An 18723-nucleotide genomic window follows, 5' to 3' on the forward strand; every position below is an offset into this window, starting at 1 on the left:
TAGTTCTAATTCAATGTTAGTTCTAGTAAAATCCCTAAATGGTCAGTGTTTAATAAATTGATTGAATTATAAAGAAAGAAAGGAACTGGCCAATGCAATAAATTACTGTAAATACTATAAGACAAGGAGTCAGATATAAAAAGGTTTGGTTAAATGGGGAAAACATAAACTGCAATGGCATTTTTTAAATCTAATATTTTAAAAATCTAATATTAAATGAATATTTGGCACATAAATATTTGCTAGGGGCGTCGATAGCTCGATCGCCTCAAAGCAAGACATGTCGCTGGTTCAAGCCCTGGCTGGGTCAGTTGGTGTTTCTGTGTGGAGTTTGTATGTTCTCCCAGTGTTGGCGTGGGTTTCCCCCGCAATCCAAACACATTCGGTACAGGTGAGTTAAATAAGCTAAATTGGCAGTAGTGTATGAGTGTAAATACAAGAATGCATGGGTGTTGCGGCTATAGAAGGGCATCAACTGTGTAAAACATATGCTGGATAAGTTCATTCCGCTGTGGTGACTTCTGATTAATAAAGGGACTAAGCCGAAAAGAAAATGAATGAATGAATTAAATATTTGCTGTAAACCAAATTCTCATTACTGAATTATATTAGCACTAAATACGTACACCAAACAGACAGTTGATGGATCTACTATTATCAGGCAGTCGCCGGAGCCACCATTACAGGATTCTTCCTGGATTCCCTTTTGTATATCTGCAACGGGTTCCCTACTCATTCCACGATACATTACATCTGTTTCAATAAACCTTGTCATTTATTATATTCCTGTGTCGAGTCCTCTGTGTGTCGTACAACTGTACAGTCTTTAGATTTATTAGCTATGGGATTAAAATGTTAGCAATATTTAATAATAATAATATTTAGAGTATTTACATTTGCTAGATTAATAAACACTTTAATTTACTGTGATTAAAACTCTGTGTTTTAAATGCCCTAAAGGTAAACCCTTGATATTGTGGCACCTAAAAATGATAATAAAGATAAAACATGACATTTTCTGTTATTTTATGCAACATTTTAATTTTAAGATTCTGAAGAAATATCATCAGTAGTTTACACACTAACCCTGATTTAATCTGAATAAGATAATAGAAAAAATACATGAAAATAATAGATAAACTAAACATGTAGCTAATAGCTTTTATTTTAAAAAATAAAATAAATAAAAGCTATTTGCATTTGGATAAAAAGTATAATTTCTTCTTCAGAAATGTACTCAACAAATGCAGATTTTTTATTATACCTTTTATTAAATTCCTATTCATACACAGGCAGGCAGTCATGAAAGTCTTTTGGAAAACGCTTGGTTGTGCAGGTAGACTGGCAATACTTCGCAAAGAAGCATGGCCTTAGCTCTCACTGAAATACTACATAAACAGGAAGTGACTGCTGAGGGCTGAGTCAGTAGTCGGGCGAGGGCTCCCTCTGCTGGCGTGGCGTTACAGTTCTTTCATTAACTTTCCTTCAGCTTAGTCCCTATATTTATCAGGGGTCGCCAAAGCGGACTTAACCACCAACTATTCCAGCATATGTTTTACACAGCGGATGCCCTTCCAGCTGCAACTTAGTTTTGGGAAACACCCATACACTCTCATATTTACATACTTGTACACTATGGTCAATTTAGTTTATCTAATCCTATAGCACATGTCTTTGGACTGTGGGGGAAACCGGAGCACTCGGAGGAAACCCACGTGAACGCAGGTAGAACATGCATACTCCACACAGAAACGCCAACTGACCCAGCCGAGGCTCGAACCAGTGACCTTCTTGCTGTGAGGCGACAGCACTACCTACTCCGCCACTGCGTTGCCCATCCAGAATCATATTTTCAAAAAAATATTCCCAAACAGCAGTCTCCTAGCAGTGTGTGTTGTGAGGGTTAGAATGAGTATGTGAAGCATCCCGTCCCACTTTGTTCATCTCTTAAAATAACCCAGAACAGCTGAAACAAAGCCTGAGAGACTGAACAGTTAATTTTGAAGAATGAACAAACCAGACTGAAGAAAACACAACAACAAACATCACATCTACATACAACACAAGCTCATCAGACACTTCATCTGTGTGAGATTCAGAATTTAAAAACCAAATCCAAATATCTGTTATATTCATGGTCATGAGGGACAAAAAGTTTCCCTGCTAAAGAGCCAAGTTATTTCTCAAGCTAATAAATCCTCCTCTCGCAGAATGAAATGAAGTTAAAAACTGTAATTAATAATTAGCATTTTTCCATATTTTGTGATTCATGTTTTTATTTTTTAATGTTCCTCGTTTATTTCTGCTTATGAATTGCAATATGGAACTCTGCTCTTTCTCCCCACAACATTTAACCTTGAAAAGTTAAAAAAAAGTGACTTTTATGAACATTTGTAATAGTTTACAGTGATATATCATCTGGGTTGGTGTTGTATATTACGCTACAGAAAGCTTGCAATAAACTGCCAGAGAGTTTCCCTGTTATTTTACAGACTTATTTCTCTATAATATACATTATATTATTTCAGAACAACTAAAATGTCAGTAAAAGTCACTCTGTTAAACTGTAGAGTGGAATTTTCCACATCAAAAGTCGACAGAGCAGAAGTCGACATCCCATAATGCAATTTACAACCATAAATAAACAGAAAACACTTACGGAATACGGAAATACATATGGAAACTCTTAATTAAATATATCTTAGATAATTAAGATATATTTTACAGTGTAGTAAAGTAAACAAATGAGATTTTAAGGGGTCATGAACTACCTCAGTCCACATATATTGTTATGAAAATTATTCCATCTCAAAACATAATAATTTGGTAGCAATTGACCATTTTCGATCCTGTTTCTGACCCTTTTACAAATGCTGTAGTTAAATGGGCATGGCCAATTCTAAACTCAGAGGTAAACACCCACTTCTCTGATTGGCTGACAGTTACATATTAACAGAGCTAAAGTAAATACTAAATTGTAGTAAATACTACTATACTAAATAAAGTAAACACTAGCAGTATTTTCCAGACAGAAAGCATGCTGGGACCTAAAAATTTGAACCGTTGGGTGAACTAATTCAGTTTAAGTTCAGAATAATGCAATTAAATTTGAAGTTGATATAACTTGTCTCTATTACATACAATAAACTTTCATTAAAAAAGTCAAATGAATAGTGTCTTATAAAAGAATTAAACATTTCAGTGTGATGCCATTTTTATTTATCTTTTATTTTATTTATTATTAGATTTTTAGTTATTTTTACTTTTTATATTTATTTATTTACTTTTTCATTTATTTATTGTTGAATTTTATGTCTTTGAACTTGAGTTGAGTCCTAAATGTAGCATTTTTGAAAATGAAATTAATATTAACGACAGTAATAATAATAATAATTATAATAATAATAATAATAATAATAATTATTATTATTATTATTATTATTATTATTATTTATTATTATTATTATTATTATTATTATTGTTGTTATTATTTATTTATTATTATTATTATTATTATTATTTATTGTTATTATTATTATTATTATTATTATTATTATTATTATTATTATAACAACAACAACAATAACAATAATAATAAAACAGACATCAATCTTGCAGAGACGGGACTTATCCACCCTATTACATCACAGAGTAGAACATTCCAGAACCTGTGGTTTTATCAGACTGCCTTTAACATAAGCAGTTTTTTAAGAAACCACAAAGTTTTGAGTTCTGAAACATACATGAGGTTTTCACAATATTATGAGCTCTTATATGACAAAGGATCAGAAGAAATTTGGCTTTCTCAGTTCATGACCTCTTTAAACAAGCAGTGTCTCTATTTGATGTGTCATTGTGGAATAACGTGTGACTCAAATGCATCTGAGTCGCTCTCATCCATCAACAGCAGATCTTTCTCTTGCTGTGTGTAAAGATCGTCTGTAGGTTTGGAAAATCCTCAATTGTGTTATTCATCTGTGTCTGTGAGAAAACTCACAACACAAAAGGGAAACAGAGAGTGTATGTTAATGAAGCCACTGGTTCACGTGAATGAGACAGATATATAAACCTGACATTAGGAAATCACATGAGTCTGTCATAAACATCATTAAATAAATCATGTTCTCATTAGGATAGTTTAACAACTGCTAAATGCTCACATATACAGTATGTGTTTATCACTTAGACAGAGAGTGACCAGGCTGCAAATAATGATCATGTACTGATTGGTAAAACAAATAACACAAAAATAGACCTTTAAAAAACTGATTCCATTAAATTATATTAAATGATCATATTTTAACATATTTTAACATATTTTAAGGGTGTAAGAATTTTTACATATAGCTTTTGTTATTTTAGCACCACCAAATAATAACTGGTGTTCTTGATCTTGAATTGAGTTTGATATTTTTGAAACATAAATAGTTTAATCTTTTAAAATGAATGAATAAATAAATCCTTACCTACTTATTGGTGTCATGGATTGGTCAGGCTCTCACGACCCCCACTCACGAAGATCACCATCACCTGACTTCTAATGAGCACACAGCTGCATCACATTCACGAGCACCAGATAAAAGCACAGCACTCCAGTCGCTCATTGTCCGGGCTCGTCTCGACGAAAGCGGACAACTGAGCGACCACTCAGCGTAGTCATCCTCAGCTAAACAAACGATTTACTTACCTGTTCTCTTTGTATTCCTCCTAGTCTTCCTGGTCCTCCCGAATCGTCCTGTCTTCCAGTCCTTCCAAGTCTGTGTCATCCTCTGTCAGCTGTATCTGGTGTGTGCTGTCCATCCTCGTGTATTCCTGTTACCCAGCCACGGAGGAAAAGACCCCAACATCATTCCTGATCCTCCTGGCTATCCTTCATGTGCTCCTTGTTGTCATTCAATAAACACCCTAACGTTTCCTTACCTCTGTCTCCTGTCCGCTTCATAACAGAAGCCCGGACCTATAACGACGACAACATGAGCACCCTCGATCACTTTCAAGAGCTGGTGGACCAGTTGAAGCGGATTCTACAGCCACCAGCTCCACTTTCCAACGCACCACCAGCACCGAGCACTTCCGCCTCCACAGTTTCTTCTTCGGCCCTTCCTTCCAGTCCCATGGCCCGACCAGCGCCCTACTCAGGCGGAGCGGGGGAGTGCAATGGTTTTCTGTTACAATGTTCCCTCATATTCGAAATGCAACCTTCTCTATATCCCACAGATAAGTCAAAGATCGCCTACATCGTATCACTACTCTCTGGACCTGCACTTAAATGGGCTGAGACGATCTGGAACCAAGCCGGGCCGGTCATGAATTCCATCACTACCTTCACGGAGTATTTCAAAGAGGTGTTTGGACGTTCTGATGGGGAAGTAGCCGCTGGAGAGCAGCTGTATCATCTAAAGCAAGGTACTCTATCTACACAGGAATATGCTCTCCGGTTTCGCACTCTAGCAGCTGCAAGTGGATGGAATGAGAGATCGTTGTTGACCACGTACCGGCTCGGCTTGGAACCCACTCTCCGAATCCAGCTGGCCACATTAGATGATACAATGGGTCTGGAGAGATTCATCCAACATTCTCTCCGATGTTCCGATCGTCTCCGTTCCTATCAACAGGACACCATCACCCCCTCGTCTGCACTCCTCCAATCGCCTGAGTCAACAGCCTCTCCAGAACCAGAACCCATGATAATAGAGTCTGGAAGACTGACATCAGCGGAACGACAGAGGAGGCTGACCCGGGGTCTGTGTCTATACTGCGGTGTCAGTGGACACACCCGTATGGAGTGTCCCCTTCGTCCCATTCGGACTTCAGTGAGTGTATTCAGTACGAATATTGAACAATGTAAACCACTTACTACCACCGTACAAATAACTACTGCCTCTATTTCTCTCCTTGTCACAGCCCTCATCGACTCCGGGTCAGCAGGGAACTTCATCTCCCAATCCCTCTGTCGTCAACTCCACCTCCGTACTGAGGCGTCCTCGCATATATACCAGATACAACCGATAACCCGTGCACTCGATCTTCGACCCGTATCCATCGACAATGCGAAGACATCCTTCTTCAAGTGGGGCTGTTACATCAAGAGAGGATTCAATTTCTGGTTCTGGAGGGTGCAAATATGGACATCATTCTAGGGCGCCCGTGGCTGGTGAAGCACGATCCCATCATCTCTTGGGGCACAGGAGAGATAAAGAAATGGGGATCTGGATGTACACCTACCTGTTTTCCAAATCTCCCTCTTCAAGGTCGGAACCCCATTTCTTTGTTTGCAACATCGGTCGAGAGCCCTCCTGAGAAGCAGTCTATCCACATTCCTAAGGAGTACAGCTCCTTTCATGATGTCTTCTGCCCCAAGAGAGCTTCCCAGCTACCGCCGCATCGGCCATGGGACTGCGCGATCGACCTAGTTCCAGATGCCCAGTTGCCAAGAGGTAGGATCTACCCGCTCTCGCTTCCAGAGAATCAGGCAATGGAAGATTACATAAGGGAGGCTCTGAGTCAGGGGTACATACGTCACTCAAAATCACCAGCCGCCTCAAGCTTCTTCTTTGTGGCCAAGAAGGACGGAGGGCTGCGTCCATGCATCGACTACAGGGTCCTAAATAACGGTACAGTAAAATACCGATATCCCCTTCCTCTGGTACCAGCCGCTTTGGAACAGCTCCGAGAAGCTAAAGTCTTCACTAAATTGGACCTCCGCAGCGCGTATAATCTGATAAGAATACGTGAGGGGGACCAATGGAAGACAGCATTCGTGACCCCTACTGGCCACTATGAATATGAGGTCATGCCTTACGGTCTGGTCAACGCCCCCTCCGTATTCCAAAACTTCATTCATGAAGTCCTCCGGGAGTTTCTTCACCACTTTGTAATAGTGTACATAGATGACATCCTCATTTACTCCCGGAGTGAGGCCGAACATCGCCAACACGTTGCGGAGGTCCTACACACATTGAGAGAACATCACCTCTACCTCAAAGCGGAGAAATGCTCATTCCACCAGAAGTCGATTCATTTCTTGGGATACATCATTGATCAAACCGGTATACGTATGGATGGGAAGAAAATTGAGGCTGTTCTATCCTGGTCAGAACCCACTTCCATTAAGGAGCTCCAGAGGTTTCTTGGGTTTGCTAACTTTTATAGACGGTTTATCAAGGACTACAGCAGGATTACATCACCTCTCACTAATCTCCTCAAGGGTAAACCCAAAGGACTGGAGTGGACCAAAGAAGCAGCCGCAGCCTTCCGCCTTCTTAAGAAGGAGTTCACAAGGGCCCCACTCCTGACTCATCCTGACCCAAATCTTCCTTTCGTGGTGGAAGTGGACGCATCCACCACCGGCGTCGGGGCAGTATTATCTCAACATCATGATACACCGCCCCGACTGCATCCCTGTGCCTATTTCTCTCGGAAGTTGAGCCCGGCGGAGCAGAATTACAGCATAGGAGACAGGGAGCTGCTAGCAATCAAGCTAGCCTTGGAGGAGTGGCGTCACTGGTTGGAGGGAGCCAAACATCCGTTCCAGGTGATCACAGATCACAAAAACCTCCAATATATCAAAGAGGCCAAGAGACTATGTCCACGTCAAGCCAGATGGTCACTTTTCTTCTCACGTTTTGATTTCTCCATTTCCTATCGTCCAGGACCCAAGAATCTAAGAGCAGACGCTCTCTCTCGTTTACACGAGCATCACGATCATGAAGAACTCCCAACGAAGATTCTTCCCGAACACATCTCCATTTGTCCGATCACCTGGAACGCTCCTCCAGTCGTTGCCACTCCGGAAGCCCCTGCTCCGCCGGGATGCCCTCCTCATCGGCAGTTCATACCACCTGAACACCGGGTAGATCTGATCCACTCCTTACATACCTCGCTAGGCACTGGACATCCAGGGATCAACAATACTCTCTCGCTAGTATCCCAACGATTCTGGTGGCCAAACATGGCAAGGGATGTGAGGCAATATGTTCAGGGCTGTAAGGACTGTGCCCAATCCAAGAGCCCACGTCATCTACCCGCTGGAAAGCTCCATCCCTTGCCGATTCCGAACCGTCCCTGGTCACACCTAGGAGTGGACTTTATCACTGATCTCCCTTCGTCAGAAGGTAATACCTGTATTCTAGTCATAGTAGATAGATTCTCAAAGTTTGTCAAACTAATCCCTCTGAAAGGTCTTCCCACAGCCTTTGAAACAGCCGACAATATATTTAATCAAGTCTTCAGGTCATTTGGTATTCCAGAAGATATTGTGTCGGACAGAGGTCCACAGTTCATCTCACGTCTATGGAAAGCCTTCTTCAAGCTCCTAGGTGTGGCCGTCAGCCTCTCTTCTGGATATCATCCCCAAACCAACGGGCAGACAGAGAGGAAGATTCAGGAGGTGGGACGGTTCCTGAGGACCTTCTGCAGTGGTCACCAGAGCTCCTGGAGCCAGTATTTGGGCTGGGCAGAATATGCCCAAAATTCACTGCGGCAACCCTCCACCGGACTCACGCCATTCCAGTGCGTCCTGGGCTTCCAACCACCGCTCTTTCCCTGGGATGGCGAACCATCTGATGTCCCCGCAGTGGATCACTGGTTCCGGGAGAGCGAGAGAGTCTGGGACGAGGCTCATCAACATCTGCAGAGGGCAGTCCGTCGAAGCAAGGTAACCGCCGATAGAAGAAGGTCTGAAGAACCCAGATACACACCCGGACAAAAGGTGTGGCTATCCACCCGGGACATACGCATGCGACTGCCCTCTCGCAAGTTAAGTCCCCGATTTGTTGGTCCCTTCACCATCGTGGAACAGGTTAACCCCGTCACCTACAAACTACAATTACCCTCTCACTACCGTATTCACCCTACATTCCACGTATCACTCCTGAAACCCTATCACGATCCTGTTCTTCCCTCCACAGAGCCTGACCACGAAGAGGAACCCCCTCCTCCACTGCTCCTAGAAGAAGGAGCCGTCTACGCAGTGAAGGAGATCTTGCGTTCCCGACGTCGTGGTGGCCAGTTGGAGTACCTGGTGGACTGGGAAGGGTACGGCCCCGAAGAAAGGACATGGGTTCCCAGAGCTGATATTCTCGATCCTAGTCTCATGGTGGAGTTTCATGAGAGCCACCCTGAGTTCCCAGCGCCTAGAGGCAGAGGGAGACCACCACGGCGTCGGAGGTGTCGGCCCTCAGGAGCGGGCCCTGGGGAGGGGGGTACTGTCATGGATTGGTCAGGCTCTCACGACCCCCACTCACGAAGATCACCATCACCTGACTTCTAATGAGCACACAGCTGCATCACATTCACGAGCACCAGATAAAAGCACAGCACTCCAGTCGCTCATTGTCCGGGCTCGTCTCGACGAAAGCGGACAACTGAGCGACCACTCAGCGTAGTCATCCTCAGCTAAACAAACGATTTACTTACCTGTTCTCTTTGTATTCCTCCTAGTCTTCCTGGTCCTCCCGAATCGTCCTGTCTTCCAGTCCTTCCAAGTCTGTGTCATCCTCTGTCAGCTGTATCTGGTGTGTGCTGTCCATCCTCGTGTATTCCTGTTACCCAGCCACGGAGGAAAAGACCCCAACATCATTCCTGATCCTCCTGGCTATCCTTCATGTGCTCCTTGTTGTCATTCAATAAACACCCTAACGTTTCCTTACCTCTGTCTCCTGTCCGCTTCATAACAATTGGCTTTATTGTAATCTTTAAATATATTTTAATTATTATTTGTAAACAGTGGTATAACAATGAATTGATTCTCTGAGCTTTGAATAGCTCAGTTAAATAAATTCATAAATATGTTATAGTTTATAATATATTTGAGCATAAATAATAATTGATTATTGCACAAATAGAGGACATTTTTAACAAATAAAACACACTGATATGTTAACATTAAAACAGCAATAACAACAACAACAATAAACCTTTTTTCAGTTTCTTGAATTCCTAAATGGTCAAATTGAATATAAAACAATAATTCTTCGATGTTTTAAAAGATAAATAATCTTTAACATACAAACAATAGTTAATATTATTAAAATATTTAATTAAAAAAACTGATTTTGATCAATTTGAATCAAATAATATATTTAATAAATTAATTTAAAGTAAATAAATTTCAAGTAGGCCTAATATTTTTTACACTTAAAATGCTGGGTGTAATAAACCTTTTTGTAAAACATGGTTTAACACTGTTTTAATCTGTTAAAAATTCCTCAAAATTACACAATGCATGGCAAGGGAGGTTTATTTATATAGCATTTAAGGTTTATTTATATTTCATACACAGTGGTAATTCAACGTACATTACTGTAACAAGAAGATTTCAAAAATCCTAAAATAATTACATAATAAGTATAAAAACACAAAGAATTAAAATAATTAAAAACAGATTAAACATTTGTTTAAATGGGTTTAAAAGGAAAAATACAATAATATAATTAATTTTTAAAAAATGTAAGTTTTGAAATGCAAATGAACACGCTACAGGAATAATCCTGGTAAGTTATGTTCACTGGTGGAGCTGAGAGAACATACAGTACAGTACAGTCCATCTAAAAAACTCAGATGAACAGTTTTTGCTATTTATATGACGCCCCTCTGAGCTCTCAGCCAATCAGCGCAGCGCGTTCTTGCAAGGACGCGCATCACACACGCTCACGCCTCGCTGCGCGCGCACACACAAACTGTCAGATTACCGGCTATGAATCACGGGCGTAAGCCGTCTGATCCCTGAAGTTTATCAGACACCGGACCGGTCCATTTCTCGGACGACCATCATGAGCGAGAGATTTATGGTCGTGCCGGTGGCGCACGCCGAGGAGAGCGCGTTTGGAGACGAAACGGACGGAGCCCCGGTGTTTGACGCCGGTGCCGGGGAGGGCGCGCGCGTGGAGCAGCGGCGGTCGGTGCCAATCCTCCAGTACAACAGAGAACCCAACAAATACGGTAGGACGACTTGAGTTTATACGGTTTCAAAGTGTCACTATTTTACCCTTCATAAAAGTCGTTATTTTGAATTTAACGGTAGCTTTACGCGCGTTCACATCAGTCATTAGTTTGGCGCGGCGCGTTACTCGTGTACAGTGTAAACAAGAAAGTGAACGGAAACTTTATAACTGTTTTGGTATTGATAAATTAAGTTGCATACAGACTGGCGTCAACAGAAAGCTCTGTATGTTTTAGTTAATTACTTAATTGAAGAGTTTCGTAGCGTATATTGTTTAGTGTGGGTTTGTTTATACACAAGTCTTTCTCTCAGGAGGTTTCATTCTCTCGGGGCCGTTACACAGCTGAGTTTTTTGGTTCCTGGAACGCTGTGAGAAAACGTTTCTTTATAGTCGAGCTAAACGTTTGCAGAGGACTAACTTTAAATGATTAGTTAACCCTAAAATTTAAATGTACTCCCCATTTACTTACCCTCAAGTTGTTCCAAACCTTTCTTACTTTCTTTTTTATGTTTCTAACACAATTGAAGATGTTTGAAGATAAAAAAAAAAAGTTGCCATTCACATCCATATTAGGGGGAACAATAATTTATGGAAGTCTGTGGTTTCTAATATTCTTCAAAGCATGCATCTTTTTTGTGCTTAACAGAAGAAACTCAAAAGCTATGTTGAATAAATTATCCCAAAATGTATATATATATTTTTTTATTAATTATTAATTTAAGGCTAATTTCTGCAGCACAAGGCCTGCCTTAATGCATATGTTTTTAAAATGTTTCTGACAAGAAAGAATGCAAAATTAACATTTATTTACATTTTCCAGCCTGACAATAATTCAACATTTTGTGTTCATGTTAAGTTTATGCTTATGGACCCTATTCACAAGCCTGTTATGACGCGTTCATTGGTCATCAGCATCTTAAATCCTAAAAAAAGTTTTCTTAAATCCAAAAAGTTTTTAATAATTAAAAAAAAAAAACTTTTATATGCATTTATGTATGTATATCTTCTTTGCTTCAAATTACAAAAAAGGAATTACCACTTGTGCGAGGGGTTTCTAATGCAGTATCTATGGGACAGGACAGCAAATTTGACGTTATTCTCTCTTCTGGCTGCCGTTAACAGTCTCACACAATTTTTTTTCCTTTTTCTTAAAGTCTTTATAACATCATCGTGGAGTTTTTCTTTTATTATTTCAGTAAATAAGATTATTAAAAAATTATTTGTTGTATGCTCTGATTCACTGCACTCTAAATTTCCCCAACTATGACGACTTGCGCTACTGAGAAACACGGAAATGTGAAATGGATCTATTATGATATCAAATATCACATGGTGTTTAAACTAAAATGTCAATATGGTGTTCTTCAAGCTTTTGTAGTGTATTCTTGACCTTTACTATGATTAAAAAATGTCAGTTTTAACTATAGTAGAAACTGTAGTAACCCATGTTAACATCACGTATTACCAGTGTCCTCAAAAGGCTATTAATATATTATATTAATAACATTAACTGCAAAAATGTTCTTTATTGCAGTAGTTGTGATGGTGTTTTTGCAAGTCCTCATGTAATTTTTTTGTTATGATACATTTTTGCAGGAGACATTTTTACATTAGCTCAAAATGTAGATTAGGGTGGGACATAGTAAGGGGGGCTTGATTTTGAGGGGAAGCAAAATCTGATACAATATTTGTGAGAACCAAATAGAGTTTTTATGCATGAAAATAATAAAAGTGTAGTCCAGACTCCAGCTTTATATTTTGTGATTTAATTTAATTTATTTTTTTATTTATAAGTAAAATATGTCATGTATTTTTTACCATATTTCACAGAAGACATCCATTAAAATGTCATTCGCTATAACTTTATAAATATATATATATATATATATATATATATATATATATATATATATATATATATATATAATTTTTCAGGCATATTTAAAACAAGAATAATATGATGATGACATTTTAATAGATTTATATTAAGGATCACACTTTGGTACCAATATTTTTAGCCTTTGCCTTTTCTTTAAACCATTTAGAATGAGCACTTATTATCTTTATTCATTGTAAGAACTACAGATAAGACATTACAGAATAAGTATGTTTTATATTTACATTAATATGTCTTTTACGATGAATGACAATGGGTCATAATTTCACCCATAGTTTGACATTTTATTTTCACAAAATTCCCTTGAAACATGTCTTAACCTTAATATGCTTTCTATGTCTATACAATCACATTCGTAAATATAATTAGATGCAAACACCAAACCTGTGTTCACTAAATAAACACATCTGACAAATGCATGAATGTACTGTTACTGTAAATACTGCAGTTTTATTGTATTTGCTTTATGAAAACAGTATGAGGATTTGCTAAATTGTTTCATTGTTAAGCATAACATGCAACAATTTGGTAAAGAAGAAAAAAATATTCTCATTTATTTTTTAACCTTTTGCATTATGCAACACGAGGCCCTTTTGGTTTTACATGACTGCCTGATTTCAGGGGCTTGTCTAGACGTGTCTTGGGACACTTTTCATGCTCAGCTGTCTTCATTAATTACCATGACACATCTGTTTGCTTCACGGTTTAGAAATCTAGCCACCTACATGTGAAAATACTAACAAATGCAATGAATTAATAATTGATTCTGGCATATTTAAATCAGTAGAATGGTGCCATGGTTATTTAATGAGGTCCATGTGGACGTAAGGAGGAAGATATGCAACCATTCATATTCATTTAATGCATGAAAGATTACAATTGACTCATTGAATTTACGTTTGCAATTTAATCAAAGGGTACTTACAATCAAAGTGCCTTAGCTTATGTATTTTAGCAGCAGTCACAGAGTCTATACAGAAAACGAAAGAAGTGTAATAAGCTGGATTTTCTATCACCCTGTGTTAATGTTAATGTGCATTTTGAAGTATCACATGAGAAATGAGTGATGAAAATGGCAAATTTCAAATTTAAATTATTTAATTCACAAACATGTTTTTATGATGGGTTAAGGTGCTTTGGACAGAAAAAGTTAACACAAATAATTAGAGATGGAAACGCATTTGCCAAATAAACTTCGATGCAGGGCTGTCAAAATAATCAAGTTCTGCACTAATCGATAAAAATAAAAATTCCATTTCCTGCTAACATTTGAACACTGTTGAGCATTTTTTGAGCACTGATTGGCCATTTTGTTAACAGAAATGACAGTGATTGTCCATGAAAGTCATCAGTTCACCACTCTTCAATTTTGCTTTGAATGTGAAAGAGAAACAGATTTTACCTGAACAGCATAAAAGTAAGAGACATATTGGATTTCTTATTATTTCAACAGTCTTTTTTAAATTACTTTAACCCATTGAAAATAAACAGTGTAAAACAGTGTCATAATAAATAAAATTATTGTTAAAAATTAAATGATATTTTGTTTGTTGCATGTAGTTAACCATTTGTGGGTAAATGGTGTGTTTCAATTCTGCTTCCACTGCAAGTTTTTTTCAAACCTGTGGAAAGCACTGCAATGCATAGACCAATAATGTTTCACAGCATTTTAAATGAATTCTCTGACATTCTGAAATCTTTTTAAAGGGATTAAAAAAAGAGAATTTACTCACCCTTAAGTGATTTTTTTTCCTCTATTGAACACAAAATAAGATATTTTAAAGAAAACCTGAACATTTTAACTGATTTCTATTGCAGGAAAATTATTTTGGGTGAACTATGCCTTTAATGCTCTTGCTGTCATGGTATTCATAGCATTTCTTTCTTTTATGCACATAATTATGTTTATCAAGCAAGCTGCATTGCTAGGACATTTACAGTATAACTTGACAAAACATTAGGCTACTAATGCAGTCATTTCTCTATTATGCTTGCCTTGTTTACTGTTGGTTGCTAGGTTACCAATACTACAGTCAGATGCTCTAACAACTTGACTTAAACACACCTAATTATTAGCTTTTTTTTGTAAACTTTGAAAAGAATTTAGGACTTGAAATCCTTCAGAAAGTCCAGGTTGTCTGAAGACAGCACTTACTGGATGTCCAGTAACTGAATATTAGCTCAGCGTTTTGTTTTAAGAGTTTTGCTTGGTGTTAATCACGTAATAGCAATGGGAATGTATTTTGTGCAGTGCTTGAAGCTTTCATCACAAGTCAAAATGCATCCTGAGAGCCTGGTCAGCAGATATATTAGCTTCATTATTTTACATGTGGCGCGTCTTGTCTTTGGTGAAGTGCAACTAGGAGTCATCTTCCAGGAGGAGAAGCGCTGGATTGGATTACACACTCATTATGGGAGTCAGGAACATCTCTATTCACATGTGTGGTGATTATGCTCTTATAGCCTCATTCCCAGACCAAGAACAATGATGAGAACTTAATTTGTTCCCAAAAGCAATGTTGAGTTCTTGCACAATAACTAAAAAAGGTCATACTCCCAAAACCAAGAGCCTTGTTTTCACACACTCACAATGTTGGGTTTTCATTTTTTTTTTTGGAAAAGTATACTGAGTTTATTACACAATTATTAATGTTAATGCAATCAGATCCCATTTGTCTGGGAAATTAAGAGATATTTATGGTTAAATATAAGTTTAAATGTAGGGATGCTCCAATCATGATTTTTGGAGCCGTTACTGAGTACCTATTCCTCGTCATGTTGATCGTCTGATTCAGACTACAGATTCTGATGCTTCAAGTTTATATAGCTTTAACGTTGCATAAAGCACATTAACCCTCTAAGTATGATACTTAAGTGGAGATCTCATCTTTCCTAAGAGAATAAATGAAGGACGTTGCATATAATCCTTTAAACACATCTCTTATAAACATTTAGTGTGGACATGTCATGGTCAGAAGCAGCTTTACAGAAAATAATAGCTAAAACAGATAAAAAATTTGGGAAGAAAAATGACTAACAATGCAATTTGGAAACATTGCAAATGATGAAAGAATAATTCAACATGCCTCAATGAAGAAAAAGTTTGGAGCGCTTATTTGAGACATTTATTCTTTCATTTATTTTATTTTCGGCTTAGTCCCTTTATTAATCTGGGGTCACCACAGCGGAATGAACCGTCAACTTGTCCAGCATATGTTTCACACAGCGGATGCCCTTCCAGCTGCAACCCATCACTGGGAAACATCCATACACACTCGTGCACACACATACACTATGGACAATTTAGCCTACCCAATACACCTATACCACCTATACCACACATGGGGGAAACCGGAGCACCCATGCGAACATCGGGAGAACATACAAACTCCACACAGAAATGCCAACTGATCCAACTGATTCTTGCTGTGAGGCAAACGTGCTACCCACTGCGCCGCCGTCCTCTGCTTGTAAATCTATAAACGAACACTTGTGATTTGTTCATGTGATCGGCTAGATTAACGAGTACCGATTCATACCAAGTCATAAAATGTGATTATCTCCGGCCGATGGATTGAAGCATCCCTATTTAAATGTATTGTCAGTTATCACAAGAAGTAATTCAACTCAAAAAAAATCAAAAGGAATTTGTAAAGGAATTTGTTTGTTTGTTTTATATTGTATTTATATTTTGTATTTACTTGTGTTTTCTTAATTATTTTGCCATGAACATAGTCTGTTTTATAAATAAAAAATATATAATAAAATAACACTTATTGAAAATAATCTCATAATAAATACATTATAAATAGAAATGACACTTTAAAAAAAAATTATATTAAAACAATTTGAGAGAGAGTGAACTAAACCTTATGTACAAATAAAATCTAATTGTTAATTTTGTAGAAGGTGATTGCATGCTAAAGATATTTTTTGAGTCATATATTGGATGCTAATAGATATAGTTAATTTGTACTTAATTTAATCAATTTTAATGGAAATCTATTTTACACAAAACATCACATTTTATGAAAGCATTTTACATTAAAACATATTTAAATTCTTTTCAAGTAAGATGATAATATGCAAAAACATTTATGCTTTTATTTCATGCTGCTGATCGGTCTCATATTTATTTTTAATTATTTTAATTGGAAAATAATTAGAAATTAATTCAAAAGGTCACATTGTATGACAACATTTGCCATTTGTGAGCATTTGACATTAAAACATATTTAAAAACAACTTTTAAAAGTTAGAAGACAGTATGCTGAAATATTTTGAGTCATTAATTTGATGCTTGCTGTGAGATTATTATTGATTTTTAATTATTTTAATTGGAAAACAACCTATATTGGAAAAAGTTTACCTTCTAGAGCATTCAACATGGATTGTTTTTGATTGTTTTGAGCATTTGACATTGATGATATTTAAAAAAAAAATGACAACGAGTTATATTACAAGTAATGAAAGTTCTAAGTCATCTTATAAATGCATTTTTTGGGAATTTATTTAATAAAAAATTACTTCCAATCTTGACAACAGAAAAAAAAAAACAAAGTATTTGTCCAGAATGTTTTTTTAAGTGCTGATTAAGTTTCATAAAGGCAAAAATCACAATATTTTAGCACAGATGTAGTGCTGGATTTGCAGATCTCTTCTGAGAAGTTCTGGAAATTTGCAGATCTCCACTGGGAAGTTCTGAAAATTCTATATTTGAAACCACACATTTCTTATCGAAGATATGTTGTGATTTTGTTTTTCTGCTCTGTTGGGTCTTACTGTATGCCATACTGTATAATGTTACAATTAAAAGGCTGGAGCTCATGTGTTGAAGGCTGGACTTCAGTCAGAGGCAGGAAAAGAGAAAAAGGAATTATATTTATGTAGCATTTCTCTGTCAGGATACTGTGAGCAGCTGACTCGAGCAACCCTGTACTATTTGTGTTGCCTGTTTGTCTACACATTCATAACAACAGTGGTGTGTATTCCTGTGTTTCTAGTTACTAAACACCCTCTGCTTTCTTCTTCTAACATATAAACACAATGCTCATGTCCAGTTTGTTTCTGTGCTTCTGGGCAGCAATAATTAGCTTTGGAGTCCTGGAGTCATTTGTAATTTTATCGCTCTAATTGGCATCATAGGATACAAACATGTGACTCTGTTTAGGTGGGCATGTAACTTGTTTAGATGGTTGTTTTGTTTAAACCCTGGTGAACTGCACATGTACACCGCATTTTAAAGCTTCATGGTGGTGTCTGCTTCTGATTTAATACATGAGTGAAATTATATTTTTGTATCGTTATTGTATCGTACTTTTATTTAAATTGAGTAACTTTTAAGTGTACATATGATACTAGCATTTTATAATAAAAACTATTATATATTATATACTATTATATATCACTTTAAGTTATTTTTGTATTATTCATTCATTCATTTTCTTTTCGGCTTAGTCCCTTTATTAATCTGGGGTCGCCACAGCAGAATGAACCGCCAACTTATCCAGCACATGTTTTACGCAGCGGATGCTTTCCCAGCCGCAACCCAACACTGGGAAACAACCATACACTCTTGCACACACTCGCATACACTACGGCCAATTTAGCTTATTCAATTCACCTGTACCGCATGTGTTTGGACTGTGGGGGAAACCGGAGCACCCGGAGGAAACCCACACAAACACGGGGAGAACATGCAAACTCCACATAGAAACGGCAACTGACCCAGCCGGGGCTCAAACCAGCAACCTTCTTGCTGTGAGGCGATTGTGCTACCCACTGTGCCACCGTGCTGCCCTATTTTTGTATTACCAAAGTGATTTGATTCGGCAGTTTGCTTAAATAAACCTTAAATCATTTTTTATATCTTTCATCTTTTGT

At 37.8% G+C, this 18723-nt stretch overlaps 1 protein-coding gene across 4 annotated transcripts in view; it reads left to right on the forward strand.

Annotated features, from left to right (window-relative positions):
- The first annotated feature begins 10656 nt into the window (after nt 1–10656).
- Nucleotides 10657–18723, forward strand: part of slc12a7b (solute carrier family 12 member 7b) — a 99564-nt gene continuing 91497 nt past the window's right edge. For all 4 annotated transcript variants that reach the window (XM_056450274.1, XM_056450276.1, XM_056450278.1 and 1 more), the window contains exon 1: nt 10657–10941. In XM_056450274.1, coding sequence (XP_056306249.1) covers nt 10773–10941 — 169 coding nt within the window. In that variant the 5' untranslated portion in view covers nt 10657–10772. The remainder of the gene's footprint in view (nt 10942–18723) is intronic.

The sequence above is a fragment of the Danio aesculapii genome, chromosome 24 (genome assembly GCF_903798145.1).
Source record: "Danio aesculapii chromosome 24, fDanAes4.1, whole genome shotgun sequence".
In the NCBI taxonomy this organism is placed as follows: Eukaryota; Metazoa; Chordata; class Actinopteri; order Cypriniformes; family Danionidae; genus Danio; species Danio aesculapii.